We start from the raw sequence: 25,326 nt of genomic DNA, 5'->3' as shown, positions 1-25,326 counted from the left end.
ATAACTTTCTCTTGTAAACTAATATATTTCTTCTCGATAATGGATTCATAAATAAAAACAGATCATTGAATTGTGGCAATTAAAGACAGAATAATGTGAAATATGTGACATTGCTAAGAGTCGCAAAACAGTCGGAATCAGGAGTTTGGATGATAAAGATAGAATAGATACAAAGCATTGGTGAAGAAATACGGAGGCACACCTTTGCATCTCAAAGTACTACCAGGCATCCCCTGGCGGATTGCAGGGAACTCAAAACGTCAAAATCTTATCACTGAGATAAGGATGCTTTTGCCGTCGAAGCCTTGTTTTGATTCTCCCAAGCTTTCTACATATATTTCTTGGTGAGAAAATCTTTGTACACAGTTGAAAGAGCAAGTTGACCTTATCCAATTTCCAGCTCAACACGAATCGGCTTCTGTCCAAAAACACAGGCAGCGGTAAACTGGAGTCACTTTCCAAAGCGATGATCACGGGGTCAACTTTGGCATGCAGCAAAAAGATCTTCACCTTAAAACTCCTTTGGGCCTATATAAACGTTACAGCATGAGCTCAAATCCACCACACTCGCAGGTCGATCATTTCATCAAAGCTTGTCTTCATTGGCTCTCTTCAGCCTTCTCACTTCTCCATCCACATCCCAAGCTCAGTTCTCTCCATTTCCTTTTCTTCGGTCTTCTCTTTCTGAATTCTAGGCTCTTTTCTCTTGTCTGCTCCTCATTCTTCTTCCTACGTACTGTCCTTTTCATTGGTTTTGAGCTCTTCCTTCTCAAAACTTCCATACTTCTCACAAATCAGAATTAGATCTCCATCTTTCACTTAATTCAACTTCAAGTGTTGAGATGGACAGGGTGATGAGGCTGGCGTCGCAAAGGGCGGTGGTGGTCTTCAGTCTGAGCACATGCTGTATGTGCCACACTGTCAAGAGGCTCTTTTGCGAGCTTGGTGTTAATCCTTCTGTGCATGAGGTCGACGAGGACCCCAGAGGAAAAGAAATGGAGATGGCATTAGCCAAGCTTATGGGACGCTCCCCGCCGGTGCCGGTTGTTTTCATTGGCGGCAAGCTTATTGGATCCACAGACAAGGTGATGTCCCTTCACCTTGGTGGCAAACTCGTCCCACTGCTCCGAGATGCAGGTGCCCTCTGGCTCTAGTAGCTGAAACAAGCAAGCTTTGAAACAATGAAGCAACATAGAATAATTCTAATGCTGTGCATTAGAGTTTGCTGTGAGCAATGTACAAAAGTAAACTATAGTGGTTAAACTTTTGGCAGTTCTAAGTTCCGTTTTCAGCTTTTAGACTGCTCTGTTTCTCCAATGTAGTATACAAAGGGAAGTAATATTTTCCCACCAGCCTTGATCGCAGGCTCTTGTTTATTTTCACAATATGCCTTATATTCTAGGTTGAAACTGACGACAATGTAGTATAGTCTAAATCCACGAGCCAATATATTCATTCGTCATTTATCCGGACAAGGACATGAGCACGAGTTGGCGTAATAATTCAGAATGGCAGAGCAAATAGTAGGAAAAAGCGAATGGAATAAGGTGGTGATGCTTGTTGTGAGGAGCAACTTGTCCTTGTTTCTAAGGTGAAGGGATTGATGTAGTTTTACTCATGCAGCAAATAGGTGATTGTTCTGCTTCAAGCCATCTATCTGATGATTTAATGTTACATAATTCATAATTTTTTTTAATCTTTTGTACAACGTTGGTTATAACCTGTTGGAGCTTGTACAAAGCTTGCGAGTGTTTCTCATGAAGAGTAATTCCTTGCATATCCAGGCTATGCATGAAGAGATACTAGAGGTTTGTTAAGTCTGAAAAATATAATCTTGGTTAAGTTTTTAGATGGCAAAATCTTATAAGAAATTCAAAGAGTGAGTTGCGCAGAACATTGATATATAGTGTGAAATTTCATATGCTTCCTAAAGGATAAATGTAGACCGTCTAATATGCTTTGCATATGCTCTTTGGCCAACGAAAGTTGTTATTTCTTGGCATATTTGTGAGAACTCGTGCGGACATGTGTTTAATCCCACGTCGGCTATGCACTAGATAAAGTTTCGGTACTTACATAAGACCAAAAAATTCAAATAATTTATTCTGCCTAGTCTTTCTAGATAAAGCCCTGAGTTGTGCCAATATTGCTACCTCCATGAAAAGTTTCACATAGCAAAAATAATGGATAATTGAACACTGGTTGGCCAGTCAGGTTGAGCTTAAAGTACAATTAGTTATTGATTCTTCATGGAACACAAGTAGGATGCAACATAAACTCCTGAAACTTTATGTTCTTTGGTTACATTGCTAGTCTTCCAACCCTAAACCTATTAGTTTTGTAAAAGGACACTGCTTATGGCATTCTCAGTTACATGCAACCTTTTTCACCCTTTTATCCTCAAATGAATAGCTCCAACACCAGCTGCCAACACCCAAGAAGGGAAAGAACCACAAGGAATTCTGGTTTTCTTAATTCAAATATTCCACCATATCCAAATGATTCAAAAGCAAAAGAACTATCCAGAATAGAGGAATTTATATCAACCTCCCACCCATTTGTACATATCTCTGTTCCTTAGAACAATCATGTGTGACAAATTGAGAGCTACACACAGCCCACTTTATGACATATATTCTCTTCTAATCTTTAGACTATAGGCATAAGCTCTTCTCATTATTATATCCTCATGTGCTTGTGCTGTCCAATCATCATCAGATGAACATTAGGGGGCCACATTTGATGCCAGTGCTAGTACATGACAAGTAGGGCCACAGTTGACAATCATGGACCACTTCTGGTCCAATTTGGACCCCACCTAGATCTTCTAATTCACCAGCCTTCAAAATAGACCCAGCCTCATTTAACAATGTCTTGTTTGGATCAAACAAATTGGACCTGAACTTAATCAGAAGTAGACTTGGCCACAGGGTGCACAAAGAGATTGTGTAGGTGAACTTGACAAGGCTTTTTATTGTTTGGCCTTTTTTTGTTTACATTTGATCCATCTTATTGCTTAGCAGACTCTCAAAAACAATTACTTGGCAATATACAACCAAAGTTTTTGATGTCAGATACCCTGGCAATCTTGCTGGATGGCATGATGTCAAGAGATTTCGCATTATCTTTATTCTTATGCTGGGCTCACAAACTTGGAAAATTCTAAGATATCCTGAGATCTTGGCCAATGTCAGCAAATATCAACCCATATAGCTAGACCAAGATTAAATATTATTTAACCTATTGATTTTTTTTTGATATTTTTAATTAGTAAAATCTACTTATTTACTTAAGATCGCCAAAAAAAAATGGAAAAAATCATGGCTAATATGTTGACATATATTAACAAGCCAATGTAACAATTTATTTTGGCTAAGATTAAATATAAATGGTATCAGAGAGCACTTGGTATTGATAAAAACCGCTAGGCCAAGGTAAAAACTTTCTATACAGAATGGCAAAAATCCTCCGTAGAACACCTCAGGGTTTGCCGCAACATACACTTTCTTACGGTATAACTCTTCAGAAATTAACTCTTACATTTCGACCAAATCAGAGTTGTTGATAAAAGCATTTAAAAAATTTTCATTAAAATTTATTTTCTTAAAATAAATTAAATATGGTTAAGGCCTAACTAGGTCTTTTCAAGGTCAATGTTTTGCACTTCTTACATATGACATGCAATGAATCTAAGAAAATCATGAACAACTAGATGTTAGATAGATAGGCAGGGGATGATGTTTGCAGCTTTTGTGGCCTTTGATTGGATAATGCTCATACCGTCTAAGGGCATCAATAAACTAGATAACCTAAATCATGGCTGACTCGACCAATCTTGATGAGTAATTTTCAAAGATGTGGACAAAAATGGACCACCAATCTACTGTATTAATTTACGCCTGATCAAATAAAGTGATCCAACAAATCAAAATGACTCACACATGTTAAAGTGGATCATCTATTTGCAATTTTCTGCATGGTTTCAAGAACAACACATCATGTTGTAGGATGCTCTAGATTCGAATCTTGATGACAGTGTTTCTGATTTGACCTAGTTAATTTTGGTTGATGGTGCTTCATAAAGTCATACTTATGATCATGTGGTTCTAATGGGCCATGAAAGTAACCAGTCATAAAATAAATTATGGCCCAACTTGTAGAACTGGTCCATTGGCATACATATTGGGCCGGGCCAGCCCATGATCGAATGGGCCAATATGATATGGGCTGGTTAGGTTTGGGTCAGAACAATTTAGGCCCCATTTGCAATTGACCTGAGCCTGGGCCTGATAGCATGGCTGACCTGGCCAAATACATAAATATTCACATGTATATTAAGCATATGTATTGCAATATATAGTATAAATATGTGACTAAGTAGTGCTTTTAAATAAAGATTACTAACTTTTTAAGAATTATTCCTCCAATATAGCATTGTACACAAATTACTGAACTAGATTTGGATTCATAAACATGTTGCCGTGGGATGAGAGATGACTCTTATATTCATAATAACTTCTTCTGATCCTTTTTGTAAAATTTAAAATTTATAGAAAATTGAGATAAACATGGATTCGCTCGATGGGCAGCCTAACTAGCCTTGCTCGTCATCCAAACTAACATGAGCTAACTCGAGCATTAGTTCAGATAGTACCACTTCTCGCCACGGCAAGAGGAACCATGGTCCAATTCCGAGCATCGTCGACTCTTGCTTTGACTCATGATTGGCAAAGCCTCAGTTCCTTGAGCAATGGCTTAATCTGCATGGGAACATAGGCTAAAAAATAAAATTAGAAAAAAAGGGGGCAAACTTGATCATAACTTGAGGTTGCTTCTAGCTTCTTTTAGACTGAGGTTAGGCCCAACTGAGCATGATCCATGAGCTAGTGTTGACGTGGCCCAAGTGTCTAAGCCCAAGACCATCTATAAGTTGGCCCAACTGGTATGATGTGCATCCCTACATGGTTAATCTGTTGAGCTCTCTTTAATTGCCCAAACACAACTGGAGATATATTAGATATTTCAATCCCTACGGTTGATGTAGCAATATCCTTGATATGTAGGCATGCATATCGAGCATGTTCGGCCTGGCCAAGTGTATGGGTATCATACGCCCGATCCATATCTCTAAACGCTCGTAAGCGATATCAACACTTACATGTAACTCGAGATGAAGTTGATCTACCCCAACACAATTTGGATAAAACATGAGTATTTGATGCACGTATCTTCTCTTTTGCCAAAGATTTTTTTTGTTTCCAGTCATAAGCAGACAATACCAAATATTACTAGATTGATACAAGATTGAAAGAACAATTGCCAAATCTATTCGAGCAGCTATCCTCAAATGAATGATAGCTTTGGATTTATATGATACATACCATGCCAATCTGTGGGCTGACTCAGCCCAAGATTTTTTTTTTTTTTTTTTGGCAACAAAGAGTGGAGAAACTACACTACAATCTCATGAAAGCAACTTTCTAAGCATCGTCTCTAATTAAAGAGGCAAGTTCAGTGGGACAACTATCATTCCAAACTGTGCACACTTACATAATTTGCTAAAAAAAATCAGCAACTCGATTTGCTTCCCGCACGATAAAAGAAATTAAGCATGATAGTACAAAGAGTCCTTATGTTTCGAAGCAGTGGATGCTGATATGAATCATGATCTAGCCTTGCTTCCATAAGAGCCATTTAAATATTTTGTGGGAGATTACATGTTACAAAATATTCTCTCTTCTAAGTTTCTGAAGGCATTTTATGCCCACCTGCTGAATGGGCAAAAGCCTACGTATGTGACGTGAGCGCCGGACTGCAACCTCAGAGAATCCCACAAGCCTACTCTTACACTCTAATGGTTGTCAGGAGCTTCGGCTCTCTTTTCATGACAATTGTACTATGTTCGATTTGTCTCCCTACATTCTTCCCCCAAACAAACGCTTTTGGTACTTTTTTTAGTCCTATTTACTGACTGATTAACTAGAAGCACAGAAGTGTGCCATTATATAATATTTTTCTTTTTGTCGCCATGTTCTATAGCATCCGAGGATTGTTGGAGAGAGGGAGGTGGTGAGAAAGCAATCCAAGAGAAATAAATATTTTTTAAGCCAGCAAAATATTTTGATCATTATGAAAGTTCTTAAATACTTGATGTTGGCTTGATGAGCTACATGTTTGCCCTTCAATGCTAATATTCATTCTCAATTTCGACAATATAATTATTATTTATTGATAAGTTGCGAGGATATACATTAATTTTGTGCTAGCACATTAGTTCATGCATGTATATGGTTTATACCCAATTTTGTCTGAATTTGAACTCTTTTATCACAGTGTACTAATTTATTTTTATGATTTCGTATGTGGAAATTCATCCTTCTTTCTTATGATTTAGTCACTTGATCACTCTTTTCTACGTATGGTATTAATATGAAAAGCCAAAATTCTATTCCATATAGATGCTATGGATGAAACCAATCGATTGTATTGTTCCTAGTACTTCGTTTTATTAAAATTAACTTTGTTGGCATGAATTCATATCATGCAGCAAAAATCAATCAAAAGGAAATCCAGCATTTATAACTGAAATTCAAATCAGCCGAGCAAGCAAAAGGGATTAATTTGTAACCTTATTTTGAGCAAAGATTCGAACCCATCCCCGAGCGATAGTTGTTTCAAGACCAGCCAGGACTAACCAATTTCTGAACTCAATTAGATCTGAGCACATCGGATAAGGTCTAACTTTCATGTCATTCTATTTGACTGGGCCCGCATGCCACTTGGGGTGCAACAACATCCATTTATCATGTTCTAGCTCAAACATAACAACCAGATCCAAACTAATCTAGCTGCACCGAATAGACTTTCGAACCCAAAATAGTCCAGTTCAGGCATAGGATCCGATCTGCTCGAACAATTAATCATAATAGAGCTCCACATTGACAAAAGATCTGGCTCCAAAAGAACCCCATTTTTCCATCAAATTGAGTAGAAACCCTTTCTTTCGCCATTTAAGGGTTCCGATGACTTCTAGACTTTAACTCCTTTTTTTTTTTTTTTTGGTAAAAACGGCAATTCATATAGCTCTAACGTATGTACATCCTGCCAAATCAGAAGAAAACAAAAAATACAAAACAGTCGGAAGCTCTACTGTGGATGTCCAGCAGAGCTCCCCAGAATGCCGTGCAACATAGGAGACGACCCAGTCTGCTATCCTATTCGCCTCTCGAAAAACGTGTACTGCCTGAAACTCATCCATCTCCATAGCCAGCCTGCGGGTCTTCCGAATAAGTGGGTGACCATCTCCATACCTATCCGCACCCCGGATCCAGGCTATCACAATAGAGGAGTGCCTCCAAGATACACCTGCCCAGCCCCAAGCACCCGCCTCGCATAGGATATGCCGGCCCAGGCCGCCCATAGTTCTGCTCCCGCAACCATGAGACCTGTCGTACCCCGGCCACCCACTGCAATCAACCTCCCAAAATGGTCTCTGATAACAAAACCAACCCCTCCTGATCTCCCATCCCTCGCCACACTACCATCGAAATTTACTTTGAGATAACCAAGGGGTGAGGGCACTCAAGAAACAACGGCAAACCTCGGCGCTGAAAATAACTGAATTGAACGTAGCAAGATGACTTGGTGTTCTTCTAAAATAAAACATACATCAAGACTCATTAGAAACAGTTCACTGGTTTTGAATGCATGGATCAATCCAAAGAGATTTTGGCGATTTCCTGCACCTATGAATTGACCAACATCTTTGGTTGATCCTAACCTATGGATGACTAAGATAGCTTGGTCAAACAAAGTTTTGCTATCATGTTTCTTGTTGAGTGCAATCTATAATTGTCGTAGTTTGATATCTAATTTTAGGATCAAGTAAATGGAGTCAATTTATTTTTTGAATCTCAAATAGTATTGCCTACTTGGCTCCTTGGAGTGGTGGTACCATAAAGCTTGTAGCACTGTTAGATTACCTAAAATTGACCATGGCATGAACAAAAAAGAAAAAAAAACAACATTGCATGTTTAAAAAAATGCACTGTTGGAGCACATAATAAATGGGTGCAAGTTGAAACTTGAGAAAATAAAAATAGGTCATATAGACACTAATAAATGGAATTGACCACATGGTCAATCAACTGCATAACCACATTGCTTCCACTCCAAAATCTGTTTCACCATGATCCATGTCCATATCCAACATGTCTTGGAAAACCACCTGCAGTTGTGGGCAATCATGAATATTGTTAGTATGGATAAACAACAATTGGCCAACCATCTTCATGCATGGCACTTCACTATTGATTTCAGATTGTGAGAATGGTAGGAGGGAAGCAATTGACTTCAAGAACTAATTTACAAGTGCCATATGAAAGGCATGGTTTGCACAATAGTATATCTGTGAGGACTCGTGTGAGCGTGTGTTTAGTCTCACATCAGTTATTTGCTGGGTAGATCTTGGGTACTTATACAGGATCAAAGAACCCAAATAATACCTTCCAGCCAGCCATTTTGAGTGAGGTCCTGAGTTGTTACAAATGGTATCAGAGCAGATCCGACTCATAACCTATGTGAATTAAGGAATACTGCAGCACGGATCCATTGGGGCTGACCACGAACCGATCGTGGTGTTTGTGATTAGATTTGAATGGATTTGAACCCTTAGCCTGACAAAGATGTTAGGGTTTAAACAGAAGGAGTATGTGAGGACCCATGTGGGCGTGTGTTTAGTCCCACATTGATTATTCGCTGGGTAGATCTTGGGTACTTATACAGGATCAAGAAACCCAAATAATACCTTCCGGCTAGCTATTTTGGGTGAGGTGCTGAGTTATTACAGTATCTATATCTAGTTTAGATTTTTACCAAATACATGCTTAATATTATTGAATCATACCATTTGACATTAGTTGAATTTGAAGTAAGCATAACCTAAACTAAGATATACCTAGGGAGGAATATTTCTTATCTGACTTAATCTTTGCATTGCTACTTGGGCCATTTTGATTTAGTCATTTCAAATGAAAATACTCAGCCAATAATCTAAGTGAGACTCTCATATCCATTTACCTGGAAGTGCAGCAAAAGTCTTCTTTATTTTTTGGTCTTTTCCCTTGATTTTACCATAAGTCTCACTTTCCTGTCACTCAAATAAAAAAAGGCATCAAATTTAAGTTGCACTATAAATATTTTAGATTTAGGTCAGTCTGGCCTAGGACCTCATAACATGTGTTATATTGGATGGTCAGACCTTAAATTGGCATCTATGTATAGCTTATTAATGTATGAGACTTCTTGGTAAGTAATAAATGGCGTTACAATCCTAGGAGCCTTGAGTTTTGACCTTACCACAAAGTATTCTTTGTAGTCTCTGGTCATGGTTCAGGAGGATTAAATTATTTTCCCAAGTTTCAAATAGTTGCCCAGGTGGAAACAATATGAATGCAGGAAAAAGTTTTCAATTTTTGTATGCTGCTTGTATGGGAGACTCCTTTGAGATTCAGCTATTGGCTCTTACTAGTGACCTAGTTAGCTAACCGCTAAATAATATGGTTGACCCAATATTTGTTTAACTTGATCGAAAGTTGATTTGGTATAGAATTTGATATGTCAACTCTTTGAGGACAATGTCAACCCTTTAAGGATCTTGGTTGGGCAATAATCTTCCCATCTTTGAATTTCATTTTCGGTAGTTGGTAGGAGAAGCCTCTCAATAGTTTGCATGATTTTGATTGTTACAAGCACAATTTGACAAAGGTGTTGATTTCAACCCAAATTTGTAACTTAACCAATTCAAGTAATGCAATTTTTAGGTTTTATGCAAAGGTTTAGTATCTCAATTTTAAATAAATCATTTTAAGGCTTGGAGGGCATAGCTCGTTTTATGTTACTTAACGCTTACAAGGATGAATTATATTTGATTGCAAAGATCTACATTTATGAATTATATTTGATTGCAGAAATCTACATTAAGTTACTCAAGATAGGAATAGTGAAGCCTCCTTAAGGATGTAGATTCCTTTACAAGCAATAACTTATATGTTTTTTTGAAGAAAAAATGAAAGAGGATCCTTTATAAAATCTTCGCTAATGATCTCGAGAAAAGTTTTTATGAAATGCATTAAATAAATTCTATGCCTTACAAAATACTTTTGACTCCTTATTGAAGACTTACCCATTTTCTAGCTATTCTTAATTTAGCTTCTAAAATAACTACATGCGACCAATTTATAGCTAAAGTAACCATATATAGGATTATATATTTATGTCATTTTATACTATGAAATTTTAATTGACTAAGTAATGTTGAAATTTGCTAAGTCATGTTGGGTTCAAATTAACCAAACCCACCCCACTTGCGTGAATAATAAAGTTGATAGATAAATTAAACTCCGTTCTACATCGGTCAGTTTTAATTAGCTAGGGTTGATGTTAACCAGTCTATTTGCCCCCATTATATGAGCCAATTAAGGAGCTGAAAATGTTCACATTACTTCAATAATCTAGTTACTAATTTATCTGTATTAAAATAGAAATTTAACCATCCAGTTACTCAGTTATTAATCTGTATTAAAATAAAAATTATTGAGTCTTGAGCCCACCTTCATCCAGGCACAACGATAAATCAAACTCTGTTGTCACAAATTCACTATTTCATGACCATATCATCTTTGGAATGTCTTTATCTAGTTAAGACCTTTGCATACACATTTAATATAAGGCATTTTTGATAATATAATTCAATATCAAAGCTACCCCATGTTCCAAGTTCAAGTTATGGAATGGGTGGCCTGTAGACAGGGTCATTTGGATAAAAAAGGGACTGAAGAGATGCCCATGGAAAGGGCTATCTACTTACAAAAGTGCAACCGCCATGCAAAGAGAGAAAACCTAGTTGTCCTGCAGCGAAATATAACACATGAAAATGGCTATCTGCATCAAAGTAAAAGCCGGTGCATCATGTCAGGGGTGCACCACAGGAACAATTCAAGATGAGGTGAGCGGGTAACAATTTGAGGTGCTGCATAATAAATGAGGTCCATAGAAACGAGAACTCTGCTTAGTATGATGCACCTGATGTAGGATATAATTTCTCCTTACAGTGGGCTGCTACCAAAAATATCAGATGTAGAGTTGATAGTATTATTGTATGCTTAATAAAGAATATTCTCGCACTTCTTAATACCTTGACATATTTTCATGTATTAATTAGGGTTAGAAAGGGTAGTGCTTATAGAGTATAAACAATCAAAATAAACTAATTCAAATATCTCACTTGTTAGTAGAATCACAGGCACCCATCGTATTCTCCCTTTTTTTCTTTTTTTGGTAAAAAATAGGAGGGGGAAGAGGAGAACCTCACCCGCGTAGCAGCCTCCACTGGGCTCCCTTCCACCATGGAATGTTCGATGCAAGCCGTAAGTTTCCGCGTATCCTCCTCGACCCGTGGGTTCTCTCCACTGGATTCCCCATCCACGTGTGAGTACGTCACCCCAGCGCCACCTGGGTACCAGCGGACCAGTAGTGCTTCCACCAAAAACGTCCAGATGTGGGGCATCCGGTCCCCAAATTTAATCGACGCCCGCACGTTTCGAACCTGGACCACCCCGGTGGAAACAAAGCTCTCTTCTCTCTATACAACTTTTAAACAAAATGATAATTTTAGTGATAGCATGAGACGACTAAATTAAATAAAAAACAAAGTGTTCATGTTTTTCTTGTCGTACATAGCACGAAGGTGTCAGCTTTTGCAGCCATTCACGAGGTCGGTGCTGGTTTCATCAGCTCACACGCTAAGGGCAGCCCTGAAGGCCACGCGGCCTTGCATGCTCGTACAGGATGTTTCGCATGAAGAGAGGTGTCATTTCTGCCCCGCTCCATGCATCGCCGACATCGTTCTATCCGCTCCATCGCTTTACATATACTTCCATTTATTGTCGTTCTTAAGAAGAAATAGGAGGTGCATTAAACTAAAATTAATTTTATTTAATGACGAAATTAGTTTTGATGAGATGGGGAATCATAGCCATTCATTCTTGCTCTCAAGTTCATTTTATGTGCCCTACACAAGTTTTGGGTGGCTTAACATTCTAGGAAGACTTACCTTGGAAAATATATTCTCCATAGAATAGAAGTTGGAGTGTGAAAGCCGTTCTTAGCCCTTTGCCTGTTAATTAACTACACATTCCCTCGTCTAGCGGCTGAGCCCCCACAGACAATCTGCTGACTTTTCCCCTTGCTTGCTCTCTCCTCTCATTACAGCTCTTTCCTCTTTGCTCTCCTTTTTTTAACCCAACCTCAGCCCCCCCTCTCTCTCCCAGTCCCACCTCCCCACAAAAAAACCGTCTCTCTCTCTCTCTCTCTCTCTGTCCTTCCCCCCTCCTACTCTTATTTCCTTTTCTCTTACAGTTTTATCTCATCTTGCATCTTTGGGCTCGCCCTTTCTTCTCTCTCCTTTCGTTTTCGGAAAAAAATCGTTTTTTTTTCCGGTGATCTGATCGGCCGCGGGAATCGCAGCGGCTTGAGCGCGGTGGCGACGATAGTGAACGAGCCAGAGAGTAGCTGCCGTTAAAATTTGAGATTTTGGGAGCTTTTTCAATCTCTTTGTGGGCATTGGAGATGGGTTGTTTCTCATGTTTTGGATCGCCAGATAAGGAGGAGGAGGAGGAGGAGGAGAAGGAGAAGAATGAGGAGAAGGAAGGAGGTGGGGATGTTATGAGGGACACCTCAGGTGCTTCATCTTCTCATCATGGGACCAGAGCTAGCTCAGGTAGTGTGTTTTTTCGAATTTTTCTGTGGAAAGATTGGTTTTTTAAGTCATTTCGATCAACTTAATTCGATATTTGTCTTGCTGTTCATCTGCAGCTATCTTATTACTCGAGAATTTGGATTTTTCCTGTGAAAGATTGAATTTTTTTGATTAATTTTAATGATCGCTCTTCAGTATGACTCTGGCTTATCTTCAGTGTTTTTTCTAATCTATTTTGAGTTTTGGTTTGTGCTTTTAGTCCCCATTTTCCCCTTAATTTGGGCTCTTGTCCTTCAGTCCCCTGTTTTGTTTTGGTTTACTTTGTGGTTTGGATTGTTTTAATGTTTTTCTTATGTTCCTTCTTTTGAGTAAACAGTTTATGAGCTGTTTGGGGATTACTGGTTGTCTGAGAGTTATTTCCAGTATATATGAATGACTTGAATGACTTCGTTCAAGGAGCAATGATTTAAAATTATGCATTCGGTAGTTTTTCGCTTCGCCGGGTAGGGAAGTGATGGTATTGAAGTCATTATTTGGCGAAACATCTTCCACATTGCTCTAAGATAACGAATTCCATTTCCCAAATCTTTTGTCTATTGATTATAGTTGTTGCCATGTCATATGATGGTTTTCATCAACATTACGAACTCCAAACAGGGTTTCTGATATACTATCTCATCGTTTGCGGTCAGAGACTTATTTTTTACCATATTTAATTTGATTTTCTTACTTAATAATATTGATTTTTTTTTTTTTTTGGTGCAAGACAAATCAAAGATGCAGAACGGTTCAAGCTCCAGGAATGAAACATCAGTGCCCAGAGATGGAACATCATCACGTATCGCAGCTCAAACTTTCACTTTTCGTGAGCTTGCTGCTGCAACTCAGGACTTTAGACTAGATTGCCTTCTGGGGGAGGGGGGTTTTGGTCGTGTGTATAAAGGACACTTGGAGAGCACTGGACAGGTCAGCTGATATCACATTACTTGATTTTATGTGTCAATTCATGAACCATGTTTCTTTAATCTATTCTCTATAGCTTAATGAACATGTTTAGTGAAATTAAAATTAGAATTCATTGCATCTGGTCCATCTTTGAATGTTCAGTTAAGACCTGTAAAAAGGAAAGAACAAGGGCACCATGCATGTTTCTACATGTGCAAATCATGTCTAGTTTGTTCTTATGTTTTGATCTGTTTTTTTTTTTATAAGCTGTTGCTTGCTGGTTTTGAGTCATGGAGCCAAAAAAAAAAAAAAAAATATTTTGGCAGGTTGTTGCTGTAAAACAATTGGACAGGAATGGCCTTCAAGGGAACAGAGAATTTCTGGTGGAGGTGCTCATGCTCAGTCTATTGCATCACCCAAATCTTGTCAACTTAATTGGTTACTGTGCCGATGGAGATCAACGCCTCCTTGTGTATGAGTTTATGCCTCTAGGATCATTGGAGGATCATTTGCATGGTCAGTTTCTATACCTTCTTTAAGCTAGTGATTACAAAGTTATTATTTATTTCTTTATTGCTGGGGGAGTTCATGGAACTGACATTCGATACAAGTGTCCACTGCCAGTGATACGAAGAACACCTTGGGTTCTTAAAATACATCTAAGACAAGACAGTGGATAAACTTCAATTCTTTATGCTTCATTGTGTTATCTTATGATCTGCTTACTATGAAGTTGGCACAATTTGCTTGGATATTAACTTTTGATGTTTATGCAATATAATGAGGAATTTGCTCAGTTCACCTAGATTCTGTTTTTAGAAGTCTCTTGACAGAATGTCTTGAAGTCCATGCATCACTCTGGTGCTCTTAGCTCGATAGAAAGAAAATACTTTTGCTTTTTGAAGTATCAGAATTTGTGTTATATATGATGATTAGAGTACTTGGTTATCCTTTTATAGTTCACAATTCGAGTACATAAATCACACATCATTCTTTCACAGATATTCCACCTGACAGAAAACCCCTTGACTGGAATATGCGGATGAAGATTGCAGCTGGTGCTGCTAAAGGCTTGGAATACCTGCATGATAAGGCAAACCCTCCTGTTATATACAGAGATTTCAAATCATCAAACATCCTACTCGGTGAAGGATATTTTCCTAAGCTGTCTGATTTTGGGCTTGCAAAACTTGGCCCTGTTGGTGACAAGACTCATGTTTCAACCCGGGTCATGGGGACATATGGCTATTGTGCTCCTGAATATGCAATGACAGGGCAGCTGACGCTGAAGTCTGATGTCTATAGTTTTGGTGTTGTTTTCCTCGAATTGATTACAGGGCGTAAAGCTATTGACAACACCCGGGCTGCTGGGGAGCATAATCTAGTGGCATGGGTAAGTAATTTTCCTTACTGTTCTCAATTTCTCATTGTTCACTTTTATTAGAATTTTATTTACATTTTCTTTAATGTCTCGATCATGTGCCGCATCATTATTGTTGGCATGGGAAGTTTATTTTTAAGTTTCCATGTAACTGCACTTCTCTAGATGTGTATGTCTCCATCTTAATATTGTTTAAGGATAATGATAAATATGACAGAAGGGAACTTTGGCAACATCACCTTGCTAAACCATCCCATTGGGCAGAATTTCTTTCAAAGAGTGGATACCAGTTGCGGGGATTTCCTTTTGAGCTGTCATAGCATTCCGGGTGGTGTCGAAATAGACTTAGCTTGAAATGATAATTTACTAGACTTCCTGGTCAGAAGTTTGGAACCTATGAATTCAAAAGAAAAAAAAATCTGAAGTTCTGTGCACTATATCAAGTATTTGAAGATGTGTAGATTTTGAATGTAAGAGAACTGATGCTTGAAGATATAGTCTTCATATTTCTTAATTTTTGAACTTGGAAATTGACAAGGAAATTTCAATTTGATAAACTGAGATGGCAAAAATTTAATGTCAAATAAGTATTGGTTTGATCCTGTATGCAGGCTCGCCCATTATTCAGAGATCGAAGAAAGTTCCCCAAGATGGCAGACCCAAAGTTGCAAGGCCACTATCCACTGAGAGGACTATACCAAGCTCTAGCTGTTGCTGCGATGTGTCTGCAGGAGCAAGCGGCAACTCGGCCTCTTATCGGGGATGTCGTCACTGCACTTACATACCTAGCTTCACAGACATATGATCCAAATGCAGCTGCTTCTCAGAGTAACAGAGCCGGTCCATCCGTCCCAAGGGCCAGAGAGGATTGGAAGAGCCTTGGCTTTGGGTTTGACAATCAACATGCCATCCAGTCACCACATCGGCATTCACCTGACTTTAGGCATAGAAACCTTTTCAGGGGGCCAAACCTTGGAGATGGAGGCAGAGGAGATGTAGTTGGTCAGTCTGGAATAAATTTGGATCTTGCTGAATTGCAGATACAAGAGTCTCAAACGGACAGCGCAATCCGTCTAGGAAAAGCTAGAGAAGCTCCAGGGATTTCAAACCGAGACCTTGATAGAGAGCGTGCAGTTGCAGAGGCAAGAGTGTGGGGTGAAAATTGGAGAGAGAGAAAGAGAATGAAAGAACCCAGCAACTATGATAGTACAAGTGAGTAGTTAAAAGGCATTCTTCGGATTTAATCCATTACATCATGCATTTGCCATGTTAGTCTCTAGCAGAAAAGGCTGTTACAGGTTCTTCAGAGTAGATGCATCATCCATTCCATCTTAGAGCCATTCTCAGTTCTGGGAATAAGGTTGTCAGTTGCTGTGGGTCTGTAATTACTGTGAATTCTCAACCATAAGATCACACTCCTTCTGCAGGTGTGGTTCTTTGGGACTAGATGTGGAAAGTAGGCATCAATTGAAGGGAGGGTTGCATTTAAGAGTGAGTAGATATCTAGCATGTCACAGTTAGGTTGGGTGCAAATTGCTGCACTCTGTTAGGATGGCTGTCTGAAGCCTAAAGAAAAAGGTGTCATAGTTTTGGTCTATAAGGTCTATGTCGGGTATGTTTTTGTATGTCTCATAGCAGTTTTTGTATTTATTTATCTTATATAAAGTATCATATGTTTCATGGCCATGTTTTTGAATGCTTGTGGCGCTTCATCTCTTTTCTTTGAAGAACTTTGCTTCTTAATGCGAATCATACCGCAATCTGACATAAATCATCAGGAACAATGAAAGCATAGGGCTTTATGTTGCTGGGCAAAGCAATAGTTATATTTTTTATGGAGCTCATGTTTGTGTATGATGAGTTTTTTTTTTTTGCCTCATCAGGAACAATGAAAGCATAGGGCTTTATGTTTCCGACGTGTTTATATGGTATTTGGTTTTATTAGATAGAATTTGCAGTATGCATCCCTGTGAGAAGTATGTTTTGCTGATATTGTGCCATCTCACCTCACAAGGACTTGAAATTGCTTCCTGAGTTGTTAGTTGGTCACAATACTAAATTATTGGAAAAAGAGAAAAAAAAAAAGATTCACTGGCTAAATTCTATGGAGAGTGCAACCCTGGCAATCAATTTAGTTTCTTCCTAGTGGTGCTGAGAGCACAAGGCTACATTCTGGCTTGGCACCTTGGGTGGGGTAAGTTGAGGTTAGGGGAGGAGGATTGGTGCTAGGCCCTCCCATATCTCAACAAAGAAAAAAAATCATTTAATTTTCACTCATTTTCTACTTATTAATCAGTTTTTGATGAAAATATTTGATATCTGATTTTTATTGTTTTAAATTCTTTGTAATTACAATGAGATTTTCATGTTTTCCTGAATTCATAGGTTCTCCAATCATGTTATTTATGAATAGATACCAGTCTAGAACTGTAGATACATCAATTAACAGTTGTTTAACAGGACAATGATCTTCTTGCATTTCCTATACAATATCTATGCAAGCGATTTGCGTTTTAACCAAGTTGTGGTAAAGGGAGCAGAGAATTGATGTTTATAATGATGAGTATAAATTGCAATGCTTGCAAGAAACCTATTGCAAAGGAGAAAGATCTTAATAACTTCACATCTAGGAAGGATGATGATGAAATATTAGTTGGCCTAACCATCCTCTTCTTGATATGTGACGTCCACATAGCACAGACTCCAAGTAAGGGTATTCTCTAGTGAAATGAACTAAAAAATGGAACAAAAAATTGTAATGTCACACAGAATTCTAGACGTTGTGTTAGAAACTTTTGAGCACATTGATGTCATTGACTTGACAACATGATGGTGTACTACTTTTTAGGCCTCTTGCCCTTCATCACCTAAAAGAAATAGGCATTTCAAGATCTCAGACAACTTGCGATCCAATTGAGTTATTGAAAAGATTAATTAGCTTAAAGTCCCAGATAATGCAGAGTTTAGAGCTAAGATAATGCAGAGTTTAGAGCTAAGATAATGCAGAGCAATAGGCTGCATGTCTACAGCGTGCTTGCAATCCAATATTAGCTGCACTATTTTGATTATGGTAATTCACTCTGGCCTCCAGCAGCCATTCGAGTACTAACAACAAGACTTGGCCCTGTGATATATGTATGATACCACATCTCTAGTTCATAAGTTCCTCGAAAATTTGGAACGGTATTAAAACAACTAATCATGGTTTTGCCATTCCTCTCAACAGAGCAGTCTAAGACTTAAAACAGCCTGTGTAAAAATCAGCAAAAGAAGAGAGGAAAATAAAGGTAATTTTATCATCTGTAGCACTCAATAACAGCAGTTGTAAAATAAAACATAAACCACATCATTCAATCAAACAACTTGATTAGTGCTAAAACTCAGCTGCATACTTTACAAAAGAATACAGTGAACAACCAATATAATCTGGAGTTCCATTGGTTAAAAAGGTTAGTTTTATATACACAACCTCGGTGACCGTGGAAGAACAATAGAACCATTTACACTGAATACTGACACATTTCTCCAGGACCTTAGCAAGCAGAGAATCATCAAATCTTTTAGCATCAATTCACAAGTAAATGAATACTATGCAGAGCTACTGCAAGCCTCTGTTGATAAATTCAGCTTTCAAAATGATGATGTGGTAGGATCCCTTGACAAGACATTGCTGCCACCAAGGTCCGCATGGTACTCTCCAATATTGGTATCCATTACTACTTTACAGGAGCCTGAACCATCAGACCCTAATTCAATGCCATAATACTTAAGATGGTCCAATATGTTGTTCCCATGCACAGGCCTTCCCCCCCCCCCCCCCCCGCCGCAAAAAAGGTGTAAGCAAGGGAGTTCAGCAGCAATGCGCGGTAAGGATAACAGGTATATGCATGCATACCTGCTACAAGCTGGGTCTTCTCCAGATCCATCACAAATCTTCTCAACCAGATATGTCCTGTTTCCTGCTCCAATGTTATGCAGCCGTACCTGAAATTCATTCTAAGGTGAAGTGTACCATATGGCAGACAATATAGAAAAGTTATAAAAATTTCTTTAAAAAATAGAGGAGGTTTCTAGAAGTGATTGTTGTGAAAAGAGCGGTAGCCGATCAGCATTTAGAAGCTAGGAACTTCTAATTAGGGTGGCATTCCCCCTTTGGAGAAACATATCGGCACCCTCTTCCAAAGTGGTTCATTATTCAAAATCCCCATACCCACACCTGCTTTCATTCTGGCAACTAAGGATCAGCAATCTGGAAAAACAGTAAGACTTGGTTCAACCAAAATTGGGTTTAAGTAAACCTCTTGGCATCTGCCAAACCTGACCCAAACTGCTTGGTTCGGGTAATATTGAGCCGAATTGATTGGGAACCAAGGTCAGTTTGGCTGCACCTGTCAATTAGGATGGACCCCTTTAACAAATCCCAACCTTCCCCAAACCCTCTTGATCACCCGCGCTCTCTCTTGATCTGCCCTCCTCAAAATCTCTCTCTCTCTCTCTCGATCCGCCCATGGAGGCTTCTTCGCTCTTCACTTGGGCTGCTGGTAAGATGTCGGTCATGGGGGACATCGTCTCTATCTGCCACCAACCCCCTCCATGACCTCCAGCCTTACTCAATCTTCTCCATCGCTCCACTAGCCACTAGCCCCCTCAATAACTTCCTGCCTCTGACCAATGACCTCTAGCCTCCGATCGACGACCTCCAGTTCACGATCTGCCTCCGCTTTCCTAGTAGGTCCTTCCTCCTCTTCTATCTCTCCACCTTTTCTCTCTTTTCTGCTTGCTTGCTCTCGTCAGCATATGATCGACATCAACATGTGTATTATGTCAATACGACATGGTACTGTACCAACATGGAACCAACTGGAATGGGTCACAAACCTCTTCTAGGATGGGTTGGGCTAAAACTAAAGTTGCTTTTGGACATGAAAAAGCCATCCTGGTTTCAAGTTCTGGCTAAATGCAACTCGACCCAAAATTATACACCACAGCTCCCAATATAACCCAACATAGAAGGACCCTCATATCTGACCCATATACCTAGCCTAGGGAAATAAATCTATCCAAAGCATGAGTCTTGCAGATTCCAGCTCACGATCAAAATCCTCAGACAATCTAACCTCAATCACTCCAACCAAATCCAACAAAAACCAGGTGGGTTTAAATAATGTTCCAATTGAAACTTTGAAGTTGGACTTGAGTTGGGTTCAAACATGTGGATTTGTGGTTGGCTTGGGCCTGTCAGTCTGAGGTTGTTTGTTGGTTAAGGATCTGGAATGGTCCTTGCTCCAGCCTGACCTGACCGAGTTGCATCCCTAGCATAGGCGACATGAGTCAGCTACATGCAACACCTTGGAAGAAGAGTTAAGATGGAACTAGAGAAGCTAATAACCCGGTGATGGTTAGCTATGATTTTTCATCCAGATGCATGCAAAATCATGTTACGAAGTGTTTAGATCAGAGGTGGACAGACACATACACAAACAAAAAGGTGATTAAACTTCTGAATACATTATAAGAACTGAGAATAGTTTTATCATAGACCTACTTATAAGGTACACTGGAGTTCTTTCCAGTGCTATTTACAAAATAAAATTATAAATTCGACAATAAATTTATTAATTTCAAGTTTTAAGCATTGTATTACCTCAAATGGGAAGTGATGATGTCTTTTGAGGGAAATAAGTACACTATGGTGGGAGATGTGGCACTACATCATTCTCATATGTCACCCAAGCAGTATGTGGTACATGTTTGCTGAAGTAGGAGATAAAAGCAGCATTGCCAACATGAGGTTGTCCAAAGGTCATGAGCTGAACTTCTTGCAGTCCATAGTTAACCTATAAAAGAAGTTGATGATGAAATTATTTTTTCTATATCTAATTAAACCGCTAAGCTAAAATGCAATCACAGCGAAAGATTTGGCATTTTATTGGAATGAAAATAACCATGTAATTAGCAACCTCCTCCCTCAAAACATGGAAATGATAAGCCAGAAGGTTCTAAAATATTATTATAATAGATAGTGGGTCATCATATATAGATGAATAAGAGAAGTTGATGGTAGTTACAGTAAGAACAAATGCACAGAAGGAAGCCCAAGCCCCTCCCATTGAATGTCCACTAACGATGATGTTGATATTCCCATAAAGCTCCCCAGTCTTTTAGCGGCACTTAGAATCACGGGACATAGAGTTGTGTTATGGTAAGCAGAGTAAAACCCATGACACTTAGAATCACAGGACATAGAGTTGTGTTATGGTAAGCAGAGTAAAACCCGTGGTGCACCTTTAATCATACAGCAAAACATGAAGAATAATAATCAGTATCCAGATTCCCAGACAATTTTCAGGCAGTTCCTTAAAACATAGAAGCACCACAGACCATTGCATCTGGCATACCTGGATATTTCAGATCAAGCTGCATCCAGAATAAATCTTCAATCCAATTGTGTATGCTTTAACATGCAATAGTCTATTATAAGCTCCATCCAAGAAAAAGCGGTCCGGAAGACTAGAAGAAATAGATACTTGCAAATATCATTAATAAAGACAATAAACTGTCAAAATGGTGTTGATTCTTATTGGAATCTGGAAATTCTCTTGATGACCCAATGATAGCTGATGCTAGAGAGGTACTATAGAGTAGCAGATTGAGAGTACTATAGAGCAGGTCCAGTGAATGCATCGCAAAGACTACTGCTTGAGATGACACTCATCACTATGCATGCTGGACAAGCTCATCAGAGCTGGAAGTAACCAAAGAAAATTTATAAAAACAATATGGTTAATAGAATTCCCAATTTGGGAAAATTTCCACCATGACATTGTATGCACAGGTGCCATTATGGTAAGGCACATCAACAAAAAACTGGATCTCTTCATGAAAACCAAAACAAATTGGAATTTATCAACTATATGTACAGCGCACATGTAAAACAGCATGTTAAAGTGCACCTTGCTGTACTCCTATTCTTACTGATGGCAACTTCAACTTATCAAGGCTGTATTCTTGGTGAATGAAAGATTAAAGGCTCTCTCAAGTTTCTAAGTTATTTAAGAGAATGATGAAGTAAGGATAGTGTTTGAGATTGAGAAACAGTACAATTGTGAGGAGCATGACATAAGTGGACAAATGCCACATGCCAGAATAACAAAACAAAATAGCATGGTCAAGCATGCACTAAGGCATATCCAGAGAAGTCCGTATGTACATATACACACGACACACATCTGTGCCAAAAATCTTGCTCGACAAGTTGAAGGCAGAAGCCATGCAATGTGTTCAAATAATTGTATATGTTGAGGCATTGGAAATTCCTTTATCAACTTTGATTTTATTAATTAATCTGGAATAAGGACAACTACAAGAGACTTAAGAAGACAGGAGTGAAGCAACAACAAGCAAAACTCTTGAAAAATCTAGCAACCAGAAATGCCTGGAAAGCATATACACAAGCAATATACCAACCAATGCCTAATTGTTGCATTTAGAGAAATATTTGGCCTAAAAATTAGATATAACAAATTAAAAGTTACAATATATTGGAGAAATAAGATAGATTGAAGTAATTTTGATTAGGCTAACATGAATTAGCATAATCAACTGTGGACCCTCCGGTTCCGGTAGAAGATTTAAATTACTAAACTACGCACTTCCAAATGACATATTGATGACATGGGTACTTGTAGAGTTGTAGTAGATATTCAGCTCTCCTTTTTATGATTACAACATAGACAATTGAGCACATAAGTTCCTTTAAACTCCAAAACGTTAAAAATATAAATGAAAAATGAAGAAAAAGAATATATTCTTCTTGTTAATAAGTGAAATTGTTTTAATTTAATGGTCTAAGTAATGTCTCTTGAAACATCGAGCAATTTACAAAGATCAACAAAAAAAAAGAGTATATGATAAAATCATAGCAAAACAATCACCTCTTCCTCCAAAAACAGCGAATAAGCTGATAAAAATAACCCCAATAGCCACTGCCATCGTCCCATAAATCGACTCCTACAGCAACCAGGCAAGAAATCACCACTAGGGCTCAAAAACAACGAAACATACACCACAATAATGAAGTTTTGAAAAAGCGAAAGGAATCAAATCGAAGCAACGAAGAAAGAAGGATTTGGAAGAGAGAGGGGACACCTTCCGGAGGTTAATGGGAGGATTCTCGAGACGAAGGTGGAGGGATTCGGCGAGATTGGGAAGCGCGAGCTCGCCGGTTTAGGTAGAGGACGGACAGGGAGAGAATCCAAAGGGGAGGAGGCAAGGAGATCTTTGTCGTGACTGGGGAAGTGGAAATTTGGAAATTCTTGTTGGTAGATTTTTTGTTATTTTTTCGGATTTTTCAATTTTTGTCTAGAATTAGTTAGATTTTTATCTTAAGTACACAAATTTGCCAAGTCAGCATTAGATGGGGTGGAGGAACTTCTCAATTATCGTGCATCGGCATGCACCTTGAAGCATGTCTATGCAATATTAAAAAGTTTTGGTTGGTTCTTTATTTAGTATGTTAGGGTTTTAATAAATGAAGGAAAGGAGTCTAATAGGAATTAGAATGTGTTGGAATTTCTCATGGGATTCTATTGATTATGGACTAATTTTAATTTAATTTATTACGTAATACGGGCCGAGTTGCCGTCTGAATGAATATTAAGAAGCCCATAATTAATTTATGATTATACAGTTATTTTGGGCTCTATTATTTTGTAGCGAGTATTGGTGCAAGCCTGATTTGGTTAATGGGCTTTATAATGGGTAAACCTATTAACCTTACTAATTGGGCTACATCCTGATTCCACTTCCATATATATCTACCTCTAGAGAAATTCTAAGGTATCAAGATCTCTACGTTCCTAAGGAGCACCTATCCCATTGAGAAGACGGGTATAAAGGAGGACATTAAAGGAAGATCTACCCTATCTTTGTGCTTTCTTTTTCACAAGTATTATTGTAACAATCATCAATGGTTGCTCAAAACTTTAAAGGTATGCTTCAATCTTTTCTAGTTTGATTTGTGTTCTAATCTTCTGCACGGTGTCCTTACAATTTCAACATTTGGTATTAGAGCTTGGATTTTGTAGGAGGTGAGAATCCAAATAATGGATCAAATAAAGAAGAAATCAGATTTAAAAAAAAAAATCAGAAAAGGGGCTTTAGAAAGAAATTAAATAATAATAATAATAATAATAATAATAATAATAAGAAGAAGGAAAGAAAAGAAAGAAGAAGGGACGACTCAGGTTTCGCCGCATCCTCTTCCTTCCATCAGGTGGCCGGAGTGGTCACCATCGACTATTTGGGAGGGGCCGATCGATGGTGTCCCAGCAAGCGGCCACGTCGGAGGTAGGTCCCTTTCCTCTTTCCCACCCGATTTCAAGGAGGAAAAAAAAAATCAATCTTGTCGGTGGTCCCAATGCCGACAACCAACAAATGTGTTAAAATTATATGATTCATTAGGATCATGATTGATTTATAATTGATTATGTCAAACTTAGTTGGCCTTACCAAATTCATCTTGATTGATTTGTGATTAATTACGCCAAACTTAGTCGGCCACACCTAACTTTGTTAGCCTCCTAGTCTATATAAAGGCTGCTCTTTGTACATTATAATGGACGGAAAGAAATACAATTTTCTCTCTCATTCTCCTTTTTTCGACATGGTATCAAAGCCACCGATCACGTAACCTACTGTCGTCATCTCTTCCGCTATCCTGTGGTCGTCATCATCGCTTGCAGATCCTCTGTTGCTCTTGCCTCATTTGGGGGATAGCCGAGACTTTAGCCTCGGCGGCTTTCAAAGCCCTCTTCTTTCCATCGAGATCTTGATTAAATTCTAACTTTTTTAAAATTATTTTTATTATTTTTTGAGATTTTCATCGAAAAGTGGCATCGGCCCACTTGGATGCTCAGGGGCTATAGTCTTTTTTTTCTGGGAAAACTAATGACCGGTCCATTTTTTGACCAGTTTTTAATGTTAATCCCTATTGACCGGTTGTTTAACAACTGGTCCATATATATTTTAACATTCCAATATGAGAATAAAATGCCCCCGCTTCTCCCATTCCCACAAAAGAAGGGGAAGAAAAAGGCCGCCGCCGGCCACAGCCAGCCCCCTCCCGAGCACCCTCCTGTGCCCACCGCCGGCCCCGGCCCGCCCCATCCCAAGCGCCCTCCTATGCTCGCCACCGACCCTGCGCCCTTCCACGCTGCCGGGAATGCCCCCGCCCCCACGATGG

The 25,326-nt window shown here is 38.8% G+C and overlaps 2 protein-coding genes and 1 long non-coding RNA gene across 3 annotated transcripts; 2 read left to right on the top strand and 1 right to left on the bottom strand.

The window, feature by feature from the left end:
* Positions 1–578: 578 nt before the first annotated feature.
* LOC103714009 (glutaredoxin-C1-like) lies at positions 579–1,376 on the top strand. The gene has a single exon (XM_008801108.6). It carries the CDS (start codon positions 843–845, stop codon positions 1,152–1,154), a length of 312 nt encoding a protein of 103 aa, XP_008799330.3. The 5' UTR covers positions 579–842; the 3' UTR covers positions 1,155–1,376.
* Positions 1,377–12,130: 10,754 nt separating this feature from the next.
* Positions 12,131–16,769, top strand: LOC103714008 (serine/threonine-protein kinase PBL27-like). The gene is made up of 5 exons (XM_008801107.5): positions 12,131–12,778; positions 13,524–13,723; positions 14,029–14,218; positions 14,704–15,095; positions 15,695–16,769. The coding sequence occupies exons 1-5, from the start codon at positions 12,628–12,630 to the stop codon at positions 16,301–16,303; spliced, it is 1,542 nt and encodes a 513-aa protein (XP_008799329.3). The 5' UTR covers positions 12,131–12,627; the 3' UTR covers positions 16,304–16,769.
* On the bottom strand, positions 16,679–23,513 carry LOC103714016 (uncharacterized). The gene is made up of 6 exons (XR_003386930.4): positions 23,232–23,513; positions 23,018–23,093; positions 20,728–20,920; positions 18,979–19,067; positions 16,850–18,885; positions 16,679–16,803 (listed from the first exon to the last, which is right to left on the bottom strand). It is a non-coding gene; the product is annotated as an uncharacterized LOC103714016 (long non-coding RNA).
* Between the last annotated feature and the right edge of the window lie 1,813 nt (positions 23,514–25,326).

Source organism: Phoenix dactylifera, chromosome 2, assembly GCF_051530095.1.
Source record: "Phoenix dactylifera cultivar Ajwa chromosome 2, Ajwa_hap1_PhDact_Kaust_v1.1, whole genome shotgun sequence".
Classification (NCBI taxonomy): Eukaryota; Viridiplantae; Streptophyta; class Magnoliopsida; order Arecales; family Arecaceae; genus Phoenix; species Phoenix dactylifera.
This window is presented reverse-complemented; position numbering and strand designations above follow the sequence as displayed.